Below are 20,186 nucleotides of genomic sequence, written 5' to 3' on the forward strand. Positions count from 1 at the left end.
GATATTCAAGTAGATTCAAAGGAAGCAGCATGGGCACTACACAGTAAAGGTAACTGAGCTATGTAAAAGAACACAAATGAAAAGAAATGGGTTAATTTAAATTATAGAGATAGTTAAAAACAAGCCTAAGCTATCAGCCCAGCTGTTATAATTAATATTAAGTCTCCGTGTAATTATTGGTGAGCTAGCAATCCCAACAAAAAACTGACTATAACCTGGACTACACAGTAAGACTCTGCTACAAAAACAGTGTTAAGGACATAGCTCAAAAATAGAGTACACGCCTAGTATGCACAGGGCTCTATGTCTGGCCTGTACAGCCAAAACCAAAACAAGAGAAGAAGAAGAAGAAAAACAAAAATTCCTCATTGCTAGGTTATGGTGGCTCAAGCCTGCTAACTTAGACAAATGAGAGGCTGGCCCTGTGAGTTGGAGGCCTGCCTGGATGACACAGTAAAGAAACAAATTAGTAAAACCAAACAAAGACTACTGGCAGTGAAACACAAAGCTTCTAAACATTATGAAATGTATATAAAATTGTAGGAGAGCAACACAAATGGTAGTAATTGAACTTAAATGTTTTTCATACATAGATACAATGTATTTTGACCACAGCCATCCACTACCACCTCCCTCCAACTCTTCCTAAGGCTCTCACCTTGTTATCTTTTCTGCTTCACATCCTCCTTCTTTGCTATTAACACCCACAGTCCAATTAGTGCTGAACACACGTGCACAGGTGTGGGGCCGTCCACTGGGGCCTGGGCAACCTATCTATATCCACACCCTAAAGGAGACTGACTCCTCCCGACACCATCAACTAATGGTGAGTGACTCTTTCAAAGATGAGGCCCTGGAGGATCCTCCTCCAAACTCTTTTTGAAAAATAACTATTTTAGAATATTTTTATGCATACAAAGAGTATATTAAAAAATAAAAACTAAAAATGGTGTGACGGCTACTTTGGATGTCAACCTGACTATGTCTGAAGTAACTAAAACTCAAATATGGCTGGGCACACCTATGAGGGATTTTGGCTTAATTAAGAATTTGAAGTGGGATGATCCACTTCTAATCTGGATCTTTGAGATGGGAACATACACCTTTAATGCCGATCTTTTGAGGTAGGAAGACCACATCTAATCTGGGCCAAACACTCTGCAGGAAACCTCTATAAGGACATGGAAGAAGGAAACCCTGCTCTTTGTCTGTTTGCCCGCGCCTCACTAGCAAGTCCATTCCTTCACTGACATTTGAACCCACTTCTTTGGGATTCCAGCATATATTGAAGAGCAGCTGAGACATCCAGCCTTGTGGATTGAACAACTACCGGATTCTTGGACTTTCTGTTCACAGGCTGCCATTACTGGACTAGCTGGACTACAGCCTGTTAAGTCATTCTAAAAAAATCCCCTTTATGGGCTGGAGAAATGGCTTAGAGGTTAAGAGCACCGACTGCTCTTCCAGAGGTCCTGAGTTCAATTCCCAGCAACCACATGGTGGCTCACAACCATCTGTAATAAGGTCTGGTGCCCTCTTCTGGTCATACACGCTGTATACATAATAAATAAATAAATCTTAAAAAAAAAAAAAAAGCAAAAAAAAAATCCCCTTTATATATATAAACTTTATCAGTTCTATTACTCTACAGAACCCTACTACAAATAGAAATAGTATTTAAAGTTTTGTATTCAAATCCCAGCCATTTCCTACCCTGTTAAAAACAAGGGACAGGACAAAGCAAAAAAACGTCCTCCTACTTTACTCCCTCCAAATAGAGATGAAAAGTTGAGAAATGTGTTGTTCTCTCTCAGACTTCAGTACCTGGTGCAGCAAAAATGTCCCCTGGCAGGGTAAGCCTGCTGTATGGTCAACCACAGCTGGAATATACCTGTAAGAGTAAAAACACAAAAGACAGAAGTCAAGGCTATTCATCTGCCGAGTCGTCCTGGGCTGCTGTAGCCCTGGGGATCTGTGTTTTCTACACTCTGACCCCATGCAGGCACTTAATCACAGAACCACTTGCATCTGTCACCCTTTTCATGTATCTGTTTCTCACCATCTCTGCCTGACTGGAGTGCTAAAAGAACAGTGGGTTTTTTGGTTCCATCTCTGTCCCTTGCATAATAATTCAGTAAATAATGCATAACTATTATAGAACTGAGTGGAAATAAGAAGCAGGTAGTTTCCAATTCTAAATATTTTAAGCTCCAGAAAGCAATCAATTCAGTAGAAACCATCATTGTGACTATGTCTTCATAGTGCAAGCTATGACAGCATTACAGATCTGTTTATGGAAAGTCACATTCATCAACGTGAGTTACAGAGCTATATTTAACACAGGGCCATATGCACAGCAGACATTTACTAATGGTTCATGGTGCTGATCATTGCTGATGGTGGTTTGCTGCATTACCCACAGAGAAACTCTACATGACAGTTACTCCCAAATCTGTGTTAATGGGTGCTACTACTTGCCTCTTTCAGGCATAGGCTCTTTTATGTTCTTCCCAAGTCATTTTAGAAACAACTATAAACACTAGTTGTATTGATTATTTACTCTAACACAGCTCATAAAGACAAGGAAGCTTATGTTCCTGTTCATTTAGGAGAGTGGCTCTTTTCTAGGGAATATCTTTGGTCAGCACAGCTGGACAGAAGTGCTACTAGCTTCTCAGGTACAGACCAAGGTACTGTGAAATATCCTACAATGCCACAGTGGAAGATAAAGTGGTCTCATACAGGAGCAAGATTGAATTTTTTTCTTTTTTGGTTTTTCCAGACAGAGCCTCCCTGTGTAGCCTTGGCTATCCTGGACCTCACTATGTAGACCAGGCTGGCCTTGAACTCACAGAGATCTGATTAAAGGCATGTGCCATCACACATGGCTAAGGTTGAAAATTTTAATCCAGGGAAATATCCAAAGGCTCCTACTGCCCTCACTGAGATTAGCACTCTAATTTTACATTACATTTATTTACTTATTCGTGTGTGTGTGTGTGTGTGTGTGTGTGTGTGTGTGTGTGTGTGTGTGTTATGACTGACCATGGCACATGTGTGGAGATAGAAGGATAACTCATAGTAACTGGTTCTCACCTTCTGCCATGTATGTTCCAGGGATCAAACTCAGATTGTCAGGCTTGGCAGCAAGTGCCCATACCTTCTGAGCCACATCACTAGTCCCCAGTCATCTCCATCTGAACCAGAAGCATATCTGTAAAGTCTGTCCAATGACCATCATAGAACCATGTCTTCCCTCATAGACAAGTGCATTTGGTCGCCATCATATTGCTGTTGCCAACAAAAGTGTCAACAATTCCCCTGGATGGCCTCTGGCAAACATCTCATTCAGAGAGAAATAGCAAGGCACCCAAATTCAATCCAAAAGATGAATTTGACAAGATAATTGCATGAGCCAAACCTGCTCAAAACTCTCTCTCTTAATTCTGAAACAGTATTTGAAAACTTGGACTTACTCTCCTGTAGGCTCCAGTTCACTGATCTCAAACCAAACCAGAAGGTCATACTTGCTCATGCTCTGCCCAAGGCTGGTTTTGTTCATGGTGTTTAACTTGGTGGCTGGAACTTTAAAACAAGTTTTTTAAAACATGTCAAAATCTGCTCCAAGTTCACTCAGCAAAAGCATAGGCATTTTTTTTTAAAAAAAATTATTTATTTATTTTTATTTTATGTATATTGGTGTTTTGCCTGCATATATGTCTGTATGAAGGCATTGGGTCCCCTGCAACAGGAGGTATAGACCAGTTATGAACTGCCATGTGACAGACAGTTGTGAGCTGCCATGTGGGGGCTGGGAATTGAACTTGGGTCCTCTTGAAGAACAACAGTGCTCTTAACCACTGAGCCATCTCTCCAGACCCAGCATAGACATCTTTAATGTCTGTCTTTAAGAGCACAGACTTCAATATGAAAGTTCCAGAGAACGTTAACCACTAAGTGTATTAGGGCCTCTAATCCAGAGCATAAGGAAAGCAAGCACCAAGGCCCTCCTTCTCAAAGCACTGTTCTAAAGCCAAGACAACAGGTTTTATGTAAAGTAAATGTGCTTTACAAATCATCAAGACCTTAGCTTTCGAGTTTCCTATCTGGAAGCATGGTGTCACATCACAACTGTACTGAGGAGACAATGCCTGGGAAGCACCAGAGGAAAGCCTGGCATGTCACAAGGGCTGTCACACCCCAGATAGTCAAATCATACTATCTGTGGGTGGGATGCAGTTCTGCCTTCCAAGGCTTGAAACTCTCCAGATGATTCTAACATGTGGAAGGATCTGAGAACCACTGTTTGACTTGTAAATACAGGAATCTGTACATAATCATCTGTACACATTTTCTTCAGATGTGTTCCACAGTCTTAACAATACTAATGCATGTGGCTTTGGTGGAGCTTCTTACTCTCTGTGAGTCTCTTCTCAATTTATAAATGTGGATCATAATATTTAGTCTGCTACTTAGAAAAAATATTTTGAAGACCCATTGGCATAATGTATATGAAAGGGCTTTATCAACCATGGAGCATTTTTCCAATGAACAGCCCATCAGCCATAGTCACCCAGCTGTGTTTCACATGAGCTGTGGCTGCTAATAAGGAAAGTAGGAGCCGGGTGGTGGCAGTGGCAGCAGCACATGTCTTTAATCCCAGCACTTGGGAGGCAGAGACAGGTGGATGGATCTCTGTGAGTTTGAGGCCAGCCTGGTCTATAGAGCGAGTTCCAGGACAGCCAAGACCACACAAAGAAACTCTGTCTTGAAAATACAAAAAAAAAAAAAAAAAAAAAAAAAAAAAAAAAAAAAAAAAAAGACAAAAGAAAATCGGTTACTGCTCTGGTAGTCTTCTAAGTAAGCAAACACTAAGTACTTAGGAAAGAAAGAGAGGAGGGGAGGGAAGGGAAGGAGCAGAGAGGAGGGGAGGGGAGGAGAGCAGAGAGGAGAGGAGAGGAGAGAAGGAGGAGAGGAGAGAGGAGGAGAAGAGAGAGGTGGGGAGGGGAGGGGGAGAGAGGGAAGGGGAAAGGGAAGGGGAGAGTAGGGGAGGGGAGGGGCAGAGAGGAGAGGGGTGGGGGCTTGAAAGTAGTTCAGTGGTAAAAAGCTTGTCTTAACAGGCACAAGGCCCAGGGTTTGATCCTAACACTACAAATAAACAAAAACCAACTACTAGTGTAAAAATCAAAATGAAAAATACTATTGCAAAAATATAAACAAAGAAGTATCAGGAGGGGTGGAGATGTAGCTGAGCAGGGAGAATGCTTGCCTAGTATAGATGAAGCTTGGAGTTCAATCTCTAGCACCCCATAAACTGGGTATGATGGCACATACATGTCAGGCACTCTGCAGATGACACAGGAGGGCCAGACGTTCCAGATCATTCTCAGCTATACAGCTAGTTCAAGGTCAGTCTGGGTTAGAGACCTTGTCTCAGGGAAGACAAAAAAAAAAAAAAAGAAAGAAAAAAATCAACGCACCTCATTCTCAAAAGAGATGGAGGTAAAAGGTGTCATTCCCCCGCCCCCCCAAAAAAAGCATTCCCTACAGTCTCCCAGCAGGAACTGTGATATGTGATCTGGACAACACACAGAGCCCTACAGTAAAGCAGGGAACAAACAGAAACATTGGTGTTTCACATATGGTGAATCAGGTTTTAGGAAAAATGTCTAAGTTGGTTCTACATCTAAGGCAGAGCTAGTTTAGCTACTAACCATATCGCTTGGGTACCCTTTCATTCTGGAAGCTGGGAACTGGCAGAGAGAGAAGCGGTGGCCATGAGTCAGCCTCACTGTGGAAGATGGCCACAGCAGAGCAAGCTAGCACAGTGGCGTGCTCAGAAAACGTGTCCAACATATGCACAGTCACATAGCCAGACATGAGAAAGCATATCAGTTCAATCTTTATTTCATGGTCTGAAGGTCAATGGGGTGTGGAATAGAGGGAGGAGAATGAGACGGGGGAGGTGGGAATTTGATAAGTGGGTGGAAAGGAAAAAGAACAAAAATAAAGAAAAGTGAAAACAAGACAAATGAAGAGAAACAAATTCTAGTATTGTTCTATTGAATAACAGGATATCTACTATTATCAATGTTAAAATGCTACAAGAAAGAATTTTGAATATACCTACTACAAACAAATGAGAAATGCTTATGATATGGATATACTAATTATACTGATATGTGTTCTTCAAAGTACATAGTTATAAAATGCATCATGTTATAAATATGTATAATTATGTGTTAATCAAAAACAAAAGTTCCAGGGCTGGAGAGATGGCTCAGAGGTTAAGAGCAGTGGCTGCTCTTCCAAAGGTCCTGAGTTCAATTCCCAGCAACCACATGGTGACTCACAACCATCTGTAATGAAATCTGGTGCCCTCTTCTGTTGTGCAGGTATACATGCAGGCAGAATATTGTATACATAATAAATAAATCTTAAAAAAAAAAGTTCTAACAGCAAAACTTAACAGGCAGAATATATATATATAATATATATATTTATATATTTAAAATATATATATATTTAGATTTATTTATTTATTATATATACAGTGTTCTGCCTGCATGCCAGAAGAGGGCACCAGATCTCATTATAGATGGTTATAAGCCACCATGTGGTTGCTGGGAATTGCACTCAGGACCTCTGGAAGAGCAGCCACTGCTCTTAACCTCTGAGCCATCTCTCCAGCCCGCAGAATAAATTTAATATACAGAGAAATGTTCAGTGACCAACAGAACTAATTACATACAAAGCATAGAGATTTAGAAAGGAGGAGGAGGAGGTTATCAAGTCTGAATGAAAAGGTCAGAGAGACAGAGCCCAATTGTTTCTGACTTCCCATCTCAGATCAGGAACCAAGCATTCGTGTTCCTGTTAGAAATATACAAGAGGAACAGGACCTCCTAAGGACACAGAGAAGGAACTGCAGCCTAAGGACACAGAGAAGGAACTGCAGTGTGATTCTTGTCTGGAAACCATTCCGAGCAGATACACGGACATTAGACAGAGTTCAGCTGCTGCTCACCTGGTTTGGAGAGTGGCATGGGTGGTGGGAAGAATCTCCGAGAAGGCTGAGGAGGACTGCAAAGAGAGAAGGAAAACATTCATTAGGACTAATGAATGTAGTTAAGTGTTGACATTGGTGACATGCTTAAATCTTTTTTTTTTTTTTTTTTTTGAGACAGGGTTTCTCTGTGTAGCCCTGGCTGTCCTAGAACTAGCTCTGTAGACCAGGCTAACCTTGAACTCACACAGATTCTCCTGCCTTTGCCTCTCTAGTGCTGGGATTAAAGGCAAGCACCATCACCATCTGGCTTTTTTTTTTTTTTTAATGCTTAAATCTTTTTAAGAAAACAGAAACATGCTAGGGCAGTGTGTTTCCTCATTAGTTGTGATGACTCCACTCTGAGTCTCCATTTCATAAAGTAAAGGTGTCAGAAATAACTACATGCATGTTCTAGCTCTATTGCACCAACTTTCTACCCTATTAAGAATTTCTTCTGGCTGGGCGGTGGTGGTCCACGCCTTTAATCCCAGCACTCGGGAGGCAGAGGCAGGCGGATCTCTGTGAGTTCGAGGCCAGCCTGGGCTACCAAGTGAGTTCCAGGAAAGGCACAAAGCTACACAGGGAAACCCTGTCTCAAAAAACCAAAAAAAAAAAAAAAAAAAAAAAAAAAAGAATTTCTTCTGATGGGCAGTGGTTGAGCAGGCCTTTAATCCCAGCACTAGGGAGGCAGAGCCAGGTGGATCTCTGTGAGTTCAAGGCCAGTCTGGTCTACAGAGCAAGATCCAGGACAGGCAGGGTTACACAGAGAAACCCTGTCTTGGAACCCCCCCCCCACACACACACAAAGAGATTTTTCTTCTGATGGGTGGTGGTTGTGAATGCCTTTAATCCCAGCACTCGGGAGGCAGAGACAAGCTCTGTGAGTCTGAGGCCAGCCTGGTCTACAGAGCAAGATCCAGGACAGGCAGGGTTACACAGAGAAACCCTGTCTTGGAACCCCCCCCCACACACACACAAAGAGATTTTTCTTCTGATGGGTGGTGGTTGTGAATGCCTTTAATCCCAGCACTCGGGAGGCAGAGACAAGCTCTGTGAGTCTGAGGCCAGCCTGGTCTACAAAGCGTTCCAGGGCAGCCAGGGCTACACAGAGAAACTGAGTCTCAAAAAAGCCAAAAAAAAAAAAAATTCTTCTTACAACAAAAAGAAGGCATTCAAAGTCATCTGGACAAAATTCAACTTGCTGTATCTCAAGTTAGTGATTAGGTTAGCTAATGACATCTCAAGAGTCAAAACAGGGTAATGTATGGATCTATTATTCAGTTATCTGCATCCCTGAAAAGATTTCTCTTCCAGGAACTGAGGAACTAAAAACCAAAAGAGCAACAACAATCCCAGTCTTGGCTCCTCTGACTCAAACCTGTTAAGATCTTGTCCTTGCAGATGGAGTGGGTGCTGCTGGTAATGCCCAAAGACCTCAAATACGATGGGCTTGGTTCTGATGTAGTCCACAAATGACTCCGTGACCTCCACTGCAATCTAGTAAGAAGAAAGTCACGGGAGGCTGGGTAGGATTAGGACAAGAAAGCACACGTTTTTTTTCTCCCAGCAGCCCTTCAGCATTGTTAAGCATCCTGTACCATGCTGGGTGATTCACTACACAGGCCACCTACACCACAAGTCAGATTTCCCTCTGATTTTCTTCTTAATGTGACTTTACCAAGTGTCAGCATTCTAGACCCTCCACAGTGGCGCGGAACTGACCTCACTCTGTTGCTACTCATTATTTCAAGATTTGCCTGTTGCTCTCTCTACCTGCCTTTTCTCTGTTGTACCTCAGAAGAGGCCCAGGTCACAACTCTGCTAGGAAGGCCTTCCCTCCAAAGCCCAGGTGAATTAGTAGAAGAGATAAGAAAAACACGTGTTGACTATGGACCATGAGCAAGGTACAACGCCAAGTCTGACACACCCTTTCTTCTTTTTCCCACTTCTTATTTATGCTAGCTACATCTTTCAGAAAACCTACCTTCTCTCTTCATAACTATTCTCCCGTACCAAAAAAAGTACCTTAAAGTCATTCCATATGGAAAATATTCCCTTTTGAATTTAATGAATACCATTTTCATGTCTCCATACTCTGACTATATTTCCCCTTAATTCTAAGCTCCTTGGGGACACCTGTGGTTTCATGAGTCAGTGGTTTGTTAAACAGCCAATCAGCATTTATCAAACACATATTTTCTTTTTAGTTATAGATATGTATGTATATCTATGTCTGTGTTTGGAATATGTGCATGTTGAATATGTGAACAAGTGCCCTCAGAGGCCAGAAGTGGGCTTTGGATCCCTTGGAGCTGAGGTCTTATGCAGTTGTGGGCTGGGAACCTAACTTAAGTCTTCTACAAGAGCGGTACACACTCAACTTCTGAGCCACCTCTCCAGCCCATATTTCATGCTTTATTTTTATTTTTTTCTCTTTGTCTTTTCTTCTGTCACTTCATATATTTAAAATTTTTTTGTTTGTGCTAGAGTTCCAATCCAGGACCGTGTGTATGTGAGTAAGCACTCTACCAGCTGGGCTACAATCCAGGCCCCTCTCTCACTCTAAAGAGTAGATGTGATTACAAGAAAAAAAAAAAAAAAGGCAGTTTCACGAAGGCGGTGAAGATTCAGGATGTTACAGCCAGGCTTCTTTGTGTTTAAATTCCATCTCTGCCTCTTCCCATCTATGTAAGCTGGTGAGTGGCAGGAGCTGCCTGGTGCCTCAGCTCCTTCAGCTACAGGACAGGGTTGTGACAGTCATGGTGTAGAAGTGAGGGCTCAATGGTGCAGAAACGGGACTGGGCTGATACAAACTGAATTCTTAATGAACATCAGTGTTATGATGGAGATGACTGCTTTTATGCTTCATTAACTTCATTAACTGTGTGTGCATGGTGCATGGTGCTTGTGCTATGGCATGCATGCAGGAGTCAGAAGACAACTGTGGGAGCCGGTGCTCTCCCCCCACCATGTGGGTCCTAGGGATGGACTCCAGCCATCAAGCCGTCAGTAGGTGCTTATATCCGCTGAGCCATCTCACCACTCCCCTCAAGATGACTTTGGAATGGCGTTTGAATAAAATACACAAATTGGGAAGCCTACTTCCTTGCTGCATGTATGAAGACAGTTGTATGGGACATGAACAGATAAATCACAGCTACCAGGGAAACACTCTAAATCTTAACTTAATTACAAAAGGTATTTAATCTTCAACATTACTTGTAAGCAACAATGTAAGTATCCTAGAGTTTACAGGGTACTATGTTAACTTATCAAAACTGATATTAAACATGCTTATTTTTTCTAGGATAGAAATATTTTTTAAAAACTCATATTCAAACAGATGAATGATTTCATTAGGAGACTAGACTGCACACACTTACTGGATCCCTGTAATTCAGTAAGAGACTAGCTGCTCCTCCCCTGAAGACTGTCTCACTGCCCTGGCCACTGTGTCTACTGTTCATTCTCTCGGCAAAGTTCCCTCATCTAAACACAACAGACAGCTCACACCTCACATGATCATTCTTCCTTAGCCAATAAAATCAGGGTACATAAACATGAGGGGTGTGGCAAAACATTCAGGTTACTCACATTCTGTACATGATAAAAGCCTAGGGGACTTCCTCTTCCATTGTTTTTGAGGGGTTCAGTGGAGAATGCTTCATCATGCCGATGCAAAAAGCTTAATAAGAAGAGACAGATGAATACTGCATCAGAATTCATCAGATCTGGTTTGGTTTGGTTTTGAGATAGAGTCTCACTATGAAGCCCAAGCTGGCCACAAACTCACTGTGGTGCTAGGATACAAGGTGTGTGCTACTATGTCTAGCAGAATCTAAGAGCCCACTTTGGACTCTACAGTCAGAAGCATACTAACAAAGCACTTTCTTTTGTTTTTACTGCATTGAATGATGATTATTTCTTTTCATGTCAGCATATCGCATATCATATAGACAGCATTTTGGATTCAAAAATGGCTGAAAAATTAAGTGACCCTGATTATTTAGACAAATGGACAAATATACAAACATGGCTAACAGAGAGTAAAGAAATCAACTCAGCAAATGTGTAGCAGGGCGTGGCAGTGCATGACTGAGATCTGAGCACTCAGGAAGAAGAGTTGGGAGAATTGCAGAGTTCAAGGCCAGAGAGGTCTACATAGCAGTTCTGGGACAGCCAGGGACACACAGAGAATCCTAGTCTTAAAGCAAGCAAACCTATCTTTCCCCCAACCCCAAAAAACAAACAAAAAAACCTCCCCTTGCCAGGCAGTGGTGCACACCTTTAATCCCAGCACTCGGGAGACAGAGCCAGGTGGATCTCTTGAGTTTGAGGCCATTCTAGTCTACAGAATGAGATCCAGGACAGGCTCTAAAACTACACAGAGAAACCCTATCTCGGAAAAAAAATACAGAAAATACAACCCCCCCCCCAAAACCAAAACCAAAAACCTACCTTTGCAAACAAGTCCCAAAACAAATGAACAAACTACCCCCTAAAACCCCAAAAACAAATGAGCAAACCTACCCTTCATACCCATAAAAACAAATAAAAAAAACTAACCCCCAAACCCAAATGAATAAACCTACCTCCAAAATCCAAAACAAAACAAACTACCCCCCAAAACCCAAAAAACAAATGAACAAACCTACCTCCCCAAACCCAAATGAATAAACTTACCCCCAATCCTCCCAAACAAACCTACCTCACAAAATCCAAAAAAAAAAACCTACCCAAAGCCCCCAAAACAAAACACCTACCACCCACCCATCCCTAAAAATCTGAACAAACCTACTTCCTCACACCCAATAAAACAAAAGAACAAATCTGCTCTACCAAGCAAACAAATCTACCCCAACCCCCCCAAAACCAATCAAACCAATCAACAAAATGTAAAGTCTTGTTCTTTTGTAGAAGTTTTTCATTTGTTTTACTGAAAATGAAATCATATTACATAGAGAAAACTTGGCAAATTTGAGCCTCTGCAAAAAACAGTAAAACCGCATGTGGGAGACTGGCCTAGGAGTCTCCCAACAGACAAGTGATGCTCAAAAGTCATCTGTTCCAGGAAGTCTCCTCTGACACAAACCTGATGGTTTTGTGTCCTATAGCAGTAGGACCTCCTGCTCCTCAAAAGCCAAGATTTCACAGTTTACATGATGTACTAATGTGCCTATTTCTCCAACAGATGGCTCAACACACAGATTATACTCTATAAAATGTCAAATGGGGAAAAGAATATATTTAAAAAATTTTGCTTTTTTTGTTTTCCATGATAGGGTTTCTCTGTGTAGCCCTGATTGTCCTGGAACTTGCCCTGTAGACCAGGCTGGCCTGGAACTCACAGAAATCTGCCTTCCTCTGCCTCCAAGGGATTAAAGGCATGTGCCACCTCCGCCCAGCTAAGAATTTTTTTTTAAGATTTAAGTGTATGTGTGTTTTGCTTGCATGTATGCATATGTACCACATGTGTGCCTGGTGCCTGTGGAGGTCAGAAGAGGTGGTCAGACTCCCTGAAACTGGAGTTAAGGATGGCTGTTCACACCTGAACCTGGGTCCTCTGTAAGAACAACAGTACTCTTCACCACTGAGCAATCTCTCCAGTCCCCAAAGTGGGGGGATGGGGTGGGGGAAATTCTGAATAGAGGGAAAAATCTCTGTAGTATGATCTTCTTGATTTTCACAATGGTCTATCATGTCTGAGGATGACAGTACCTCTGCCAATTGCTCCAAATCACTAATGATCCATACTGCTGACACTGCAGCTTCCTGTGATTGTGTATATCTTTTGAAGTCTTTTGAAAAATATACACATTTAAAAATTTTCGTTTTATTTCATGTGTATGTATGTGCACTGGTGTTACACATTCATGTATGTTTGTGCCCGCATAGGCCTGGAGAGGGCATCAGAGTCCCTGGAACTAGTGTTACAACCATGCACCCCTACCTAAGTGCCTGGGAATTGGACCCAGGTCCTTTGGAAGAGCAGCTAGTGCTCTTAATTGCTGAGCCATCTCTCCAGTCCCTTAGGGAGTATCTGTTTTCTTCTTTTCATTATGCCTGTCCCTTTCCTCTTCTTCTGCTCCACCACCACCACTCCAGTTTTCCTTCTCCTGGCCCCACTATACCTGCCCGAGGTACCCACCATCTGAGTGACACCGACAGCCTTGCTCTTTGGTGCCCCAAGGCACTAAGGGCACTCACATCTTCTCCACACATCTTTTCTCACTTCATAGAATAGGTGTTTTTCTTTACATTATGTAAATTTCCTTTTTCTAAAGTCTTAAGTATATGAAACTGTTGGCTAGACAATTCGTTTAACTCTTGTTTCTTAAGGAGACATTTTGCCGTGAAAAGCACTAAAAGCTACAGGTTCATTGGGATCAGACACTATGTTCCTGGAGTAAGGGGACATCACAGAGTCCTCTAGCAGTATATGCTGTACACTCCATGGGGAACCCTGAGTCATTCCAGGATAGGGTTTTGATTCTTATTCTCATCTTGAGTGAAGAAAGTGTTCTTTCAGAGACTTGTCACATCTTTTCTCTCTCCAGAGCCTTAATCATTCACATATGTAAAACACTATACTGCAAGAAGGACTCTCTACAGGTAACATCTTGCTAGATGGGCACAACAAAGGGTTAGTGTGGGCCGGGCGTTGGTGGCGCACGCCTTTAATCCCAGCACTCGGGAGGCAGAGCCAGGCAGATCTCTGTGAGTTCGAGGCCAGCCTGGGCTACCAAGTGAGCTCCAGGAAAGGCGCAAAGCTACACAGAGAAACCCTGTCTCGAAAAACCAAAAAAAAAAAAAAAAAAAAAAAAAAAACAAAGGGTCAGTGTGGCTTCTTCGAATAAGAAATGTCCCCACAGTGCTGGGCGTTGGTGGCGCACGCCTTTAATCCCAGCACTCGGGAGGCAGAGGCAGGCGGATCTCTGTGAGTTCGAGGCCAGCCTGGACTACCAAGTGAGTCCCAGGAAAGGCACAAAGCTACATAGAGAAACCCTGTCTCGAAAAAACAAAAAAAAAAAAAAAAAAAAAAAAACAAAAAAAAACAAAAAAAAGAAAGAAAGAAAGAAATGTCCCCACAGGTTCAAGTCCTTCAACACTTGGTCCCCAGTTGGTATCTATTTGGGAGGTTATGGGGCCTTGAGGAAGAGTCTTGTTGAGGAAGTCCATCATTGTGGGCAGATGTTGAGGGTCTGCAGCCCCGCCCCACATCCTGCTCTTTCTCTCTGCAACCCCTGTGTGAAGGAAACCGGGATGGGCCAGCTTCTTGCTCATGTAGTCATGCCTTTTTCTCTGCCATGATGAACTCCATCCCTCTGAAACTGTAGTCTCAGTTAAACCTTTTTCTTCTCTAAGCTGCTTTTTGTCAGGGTGTCCTACTAGAGAGCAGAACAGTAACGAACACAGGTGGCTTACTTGAACTGACAAAAGATGTCCGCATACTCTGGAAGGATCCCACTGGCCTGCAGGACGGTGACTCGGAAAGTGAAGGCGCTGCCCAGTTTCAGGTGGTTGCCAATCTCTTCAGAAAATCCCTCCATCACCATCTTCCCATCCAGCAAAGCACCCGACTTCAGCTCTAAAGAGTTAATGACACACATATACTTCAAGCAATATGAAGAGGAGGGCACTGGCATTCTTTCTGTTTCTAGTTCACCAGAGCAATTAGGTTGCTTGACCATGGCAGTCAATGTTTTCCCCTTGAGAATCTCCTCAGTAACAGTGTCTGCCTACGCACCCAAGTCATTCATTCGATTGACTTCTTCTGGAGGAGTGATAACTTCAGAACTCTGGCCCTGTCCCTCCACAATCCTCAGCTCCTCCAAAGACAGACCAGAACGAGTCATTGCAACTGAAGAAAAGTCACTCTGAAAGGAAGGCAAGGCTAGGTAAATGACATATTCTTCCATTTCTTGATTTATTTTTTGTACAATAATAATATTTTTATTTGTACAACAAATAATTATTTGTACAAAAGAATAAGTAAGTGGACTAAGAGTTGTCTGAGAAAAGGTAGTATGTTAATGCATTTTCATCTCTGTAACTGTTATACATGTCCCATATTTTACTGAGTAACTGTGGGGTAACCAGCATCTTAGAATTGCTAACATTCTAGGCAAAGGAATTGGGTGCCAGCATTGGACATTTTCCTCATAAATCCATTACTTCCTTTTCTTTTATTAAGGTATTCCTTCTTTCCCAAACACTTCTTACCTGATTAAAGTACTCGTTATCAAAAGATATTTTGGCTGTTCCTGACTGTCGAATTCCTGAGCCATAATCAGGAGCTTCTTCATCCGCTAAATAGAAAGAAAGCCAGCAAAGACTGAATGAAAGTGCATGTGTGGGAGGACAGCTCTTCGTGCATTATAAAGTAAGGACCTTAGTATAAGAATGAATGGCACTGAAAAAATTTACAGCTGCTGCTTCCAGTTATTTTTGTAGATTAACTACCTTCCTCTGCTCAAATGAGAATAGTTAAAAAGAACTGGTTTCAATCTTCAGTTTGTTTATAATATCACACCTAGAAATTATGACTCCTAAACATCTTGGCAAGACTATATTCAATAATAGGCAACAAAGATTGAAACATTATACTAACTCATGGAAGAGACTTCTACAAACTCAGTGTGGGTGACTATGTGATGGTTTTCTAAGGGGTAAAGGCTGAAAGGTCATTGTACGGAGCTCTTAGGAGTTAAGATAGAAATTACAGAAAATAGCCATAGTCTTACACGTATTACATTTAGCAGTGAAATAAATGCCTTCCGTTTTGCGATAGGGTCTCAGACATGAGTCCAGGCTGACCTCAAACTCACTCAGTAGCTAAGGCTGACCTTCAACTCCTGATCTTCCTGCTTCCACCTCCTAAATTCTGAGATTACAGGTATGTACCACTATGCTCAGGTGGGGGAAAAAAAAAGGTCTACTAGAAATACTCTGAGAGAAAACTAAGCAAGAACAATCTAAAATCCTTTGTTACTCTGACACAGGTAAGATAGAGTGGTTCAAACCATCAACTAGGTATGGTGAGGCCAGCACTCAGCAGATCAAGGCAGAAGGATTTTGAGTTCAGGATAATCTAGACCACACAGTGAAACCTTAAACTAAAAACAATTAAAAATACAAAAGTAAAATGTTCAACACTTGACCCAAGCACTGTGGTGTATTGTATGTTTATAATTCCAACACTTAGGAGTCTGAGGTAGGAAGAATTTGAGTTTATGGGCAGCTTAAGCTATACAGAAAAAAAAACAAAACAAAACACTATCTCAAACAAAAAGAGTTTATGACTTTTTATTTTTTTGGAGAGAGGAGTCTTACTATGTATCCCTGGCTGTCATGTAGACCAGGCTAGCCTTGAACTCACAGACATCTGTTTGCCTCTTGAATGCTGGGATCAAAGGTGTATGCTAACGTGCCTGGTTTTTTTTTTGTTTGTTTGTTTTTTTAAACAAAACAAAACAAAATAACGTCTTACTATGTAGCTCAGGCTGGCTTCAAAGTACACAATCCACCATCCTTGTCTAAATTGCCCATCACTTTTACAAAGTCAGTCTAAGAGTTATTCATGTTACATACCATTTTTCCCAAAACAGGCAATATCCCAGACTAAAGTGAAATTTAATTATGATACTAGAGGTGGCAGGGATATAGATAAAGCTAACAGAAAGGAAGCTAATGGAGACCTTCCCCATTTGAACAAACACACTACCATTTACGTATGTGACTAAAGTGTCACCCACATGGAACTTTTCTATGCCTTTTCTATGATTTCTTTCTTTTTTAAAAAAAAATATTTTATGTGCATTGGTGTTTTGCCTGAATGTAAGTTGTGTGAGGGTGTGAGATCCCCTGAAAATGGAATTACAGACAGTTGTGAGTTGCCATGTGGGTGCTCCTCTGGATGAACAGCCAGTGCTTTTAACCACTGAGTCATCTCTCCAGCCTGTCCTGCTTTTTCTATAGGAAAGAATCCACAGTTCTCATTTAGAAAGAGGTCACTCACCTGCAATGGCCTGCACAGCCACACGCAGGAATCCCCGCACTTCCCCCTTCTCACTGACGACGGCCACCCTGTGAATCAGGGGCACGGGATACAGCAGGTTGCTCAAGTACACAAATGCCCTGTAGACAGAAACCCAGAGACAAACATCAGAACATGTGAGGAAGGAAAGGTTGGGGCTTTCCACCAATTGAGAATATTTTCCCAAACTGAAGCTGGCTTCTGGGCCTTTTAAGATGGCCTCTGAATTATGACCTCTTAAATTGCCTCCAGTTGCTTTTTCACGAAATCAGTACATTAGCAAGTGTGAAGACCAACTTACACCAAATTGTTCTCTTTTAAAAAATTATACCATAGGTACAAGAGTAACAATTGGAAGTAGATTTCTGTGATTTCCTGTGATTTCTGCAGAGGAGTGGAGCATACTGAAGATCTTAACCTTCAGGGGTATGGCTGTACCAAGCAATTTGGTTTCTCACCATACACAAAACAGAAACCAAGAGATTAAAAAAAGGCAGGGAAATGTGACTGAAATATAGTTACTAGTTCTAAAGTGAATTTTACATCACAGCATTATAAGTCTTTATTAAAAGGACTATTTCAGAGGCAAGAGAAGTAGACATGTAGGCAGAGAGGCTATGTAGCTAGACATTTCTGAGTTATGAGCTTGCAGGAGAATGGACATCAACATAAATGCTAAGGGAGAGGACACAGCCAGCCCCTATGGAGTTGGTCTTTGCTCCTCAAACTAAAATCATAAATAAAAGGGAAGTTACAAGTCTCCTCCTCTTCTATTTTCTTCCTTCTTCCTTCCTTCCTTCCTTCCTTCCTTCCTTCCTTCCTTCCTTCCTTCCTTCCTTCCTTCCTTCCTTCCTTCCTTCCTTCCTTTCTCCATTTATTTCTTTCTCTCTTTTTTCTGTGGTCCTGAGGGAGAAACTGAGTTTCATACTTACTACATAAGTCCTCAGCACTCAACTATAGCCCAGTGCTTCTTTGAGACTAAATTACTCAGGCTGGCTTTGAACTCACTTTGCAGCCTAGGCAAGCATTAAAAATCTCTATCCTTCTGCCTTAGCCTTCCAAATAACTGAGATAGCAGTCTTGAGCTACCAGACCTGGCCAACACTTGATATATTTCTAACAAACTAGACATGTTCTATCATGTTTGTGCTTTTAAAAGGTCCATTATTTTGTGATTTTTTAAAAAAATTTTATTTTATGTGCTCTCACTAGACTGTGTGTGTGTGTGTGTGTGTGTGTGTGTGTGTGTGTGTGTGTGTTTTGCAGGTGAGGGGATGACATTCCCACAGAGTGTGGAGGATGGACAACAACTGTGAAGAGTCTCCTCTCTCTTTCCACCATGTGGGTTTCATGGATCAAGTCAGACAGCCAGGCTTGGTGGTAAGTGCCTCTACCCACTGAACCATCTCACCTGCCTCTGCTCATTTTTTTTTTTAAAGCACTTGTTCTAATGATTAAAAAGAAAGTGGAATCTAGTTCCTACTGTTACTCCTGTCTTCTCACTTGGTATATGCTGATCTTTGGACATAAAACAAAAGACAAAGAGTAAATATTACACCAGGACACTAAACATAACTAAACTTGATACACAGGACTGTTTGCTACATTTCCTGTTTACATTACAAAGAGACAAGAATAAAGGAATGGATACTCAGAATTTCAACTCAAAACAACAAAAGGGATTATGAAAATAGGTAAAAAAAAACATTACATCAATAACATTTAAGAACATAAATGAAGTAGAAATGAAAAGCAAACAAAAATAACTGCAAATGAACAGGAAACTGTATCATGATGTCTAATTCCCTTTCAGTCTGCTCCAAAGTAAGAGAAGGAATATTAACACAGAGGATTAAACTTTTGTTGAACAGAAACGTATAAATGAAAATGTAATCTAAAAAGGATTACCAGTAGGATCAAACACCGCTACCATGACTAAGAATTTGGCATATGAGACCAAATGGCTAATTTCACTTCCAAAGTCAGCACACACACAGACTATACTCCTGCCTCAATGGCATTCCAGTCAGACAGGTCCACTTTCAATGCCTGGACCATTAAAAGCCATCACATGTTTCTTCCTGTAGTCCTCTCTGCATTTATCCTCCACCCCATGCTTTGATTTCACATCCTTAGGTCTTACTGTAAGTGCTACTTTCACAACAGGTCCTCCCTCCCAACATTATACGACTCGAGTGGCACACACACAATTCTTTCACTGTGGCTGTAATTTGCATTTCTGTGCTTATTGCTTAGTGCCGTCATCACTCGTCAGACTCTAAGACTGTGGGTCAGGAACCATATCTGGTTTTGCTCACCTATCTGCAGAGGTGTGGCTTACAGTACATACACTCAATAAATATCTGTCAAGTGAATGTCTGTATATGTTAGAACCCGGGAATGTGACCCATCCTTTATCTTTACATAGAAGAAGAAAACTTTTCAGAAAAAATGGGTCGTACCAGGGGCAGAAAAGCAAGCCATCTAACTTTTCACTAGTTTGACTTTTCAAATGTAAACTTATGATGGATATTGACTCCATAGAAAACTTAGAGGTTGCGCATGTTTTTCAGGACTTGCCATGTTAAGTAGACACTGTACTGCTAAGCAAAAACTACTTGTTTTTAAAAACATATATTCACAGGCATACCATAATAAAATAATGCTGGATTGCGCATTAGAGGTGAGAATCCCTTCTGTCAATGGCAAAGGCTTTTCTAAACACAGAAGCACTGAAGGCATTATTGTACACTTTCATTTTTAGCAGTCTATGGCAAGGCAGAAGTATTGGCTCTGTGATACATGGATGCATTCACTAGAAAGTTCTTTGTCATGTTATCAGAATATAGCCGTTAGCCCAATGCTGTATAAACACTCTCCTTGGGAATTTCATGACTAACTCTGTATTGAATGTCCTTATACTTTGACCTAGCAGACTGAAGGAGAACAGGGATGAGAGGGGAGAAGATGTAAAAGACACATTAGCAGAAAACAATGTGAAGTTACATCAGTAAGAGAAACTAATTTGTCAACATAAAGAAAATCAGCATAATTATGGTGATACTTACAGAAAGCATGTCAGTTTAGGTACTTGAGAAAGGT

General features: G+C 41.5%; 1 protein-coding gene across 10 annotated transcripts in view; it reads right to left on the reverse strand.

Moving 5' to 3' along the window:
* The window catches only part of Kif1b (kinesin family member 1B), a 140,726-nt gene that overhangs the window by 25,909 nt on the left and 94,631 nt on the right, over positions 1-20,186 (reverse strand). For all 10 annotated transcript variants that reach the window (XM_028893597.2, XM_028893595.2, XM_028893592.2 and 7 more), the window contains 9 exons: positions 17,067-17,185; positions 15,272-15,357; positions 14,796-14,925; positions 14,474-14,636; positions 10,643-10,733; positions 8,427-8,545; positions 7,028-7,083; positions 3,477-3,585; positions 1,825-1,891 (listed from right to left, as the gene is read on the reverse strand). In XM_028893597.2, coding sequence (XP_028749430.1) covers positions 1,825-1,891; positions 3,477-3,585; positions 7,028-7,083; positions 8,427-8,545; positions 10,643-10,733; positions 14,474-14,636; positions 14,796-14,925; positions 15,272-15,357; positions 17,067-17,185 — 940 coding nt within the window. The remainder of the gene's footprint in view (positions 1-1,824; positions 1,892-3,476; positions 3,586-7,027; positions 7,084-8,426; positions 8,546-10,642; positions 10,734-14,473; positions 14,637-14,795; positions 14,926-15,271; positions 15,358-17,066; positions 17,186-20,186) is intronic.

The sequence above is a fragment of the Peromyscus leucopus genome, chromosome 2 (assembly GCF_004664715.2).
Source record: "Peromyscus leucopus breed LL Stock chromosome 2, UCI_PerLeu_2.1, whole genome shotgun sequence".
Lineage (NCBI taxonomy): Eukaryota > Metazoa > Chordata > Mammalia > Rodentia > Cricetidae > Peromyscus > Peromyscus leucopus.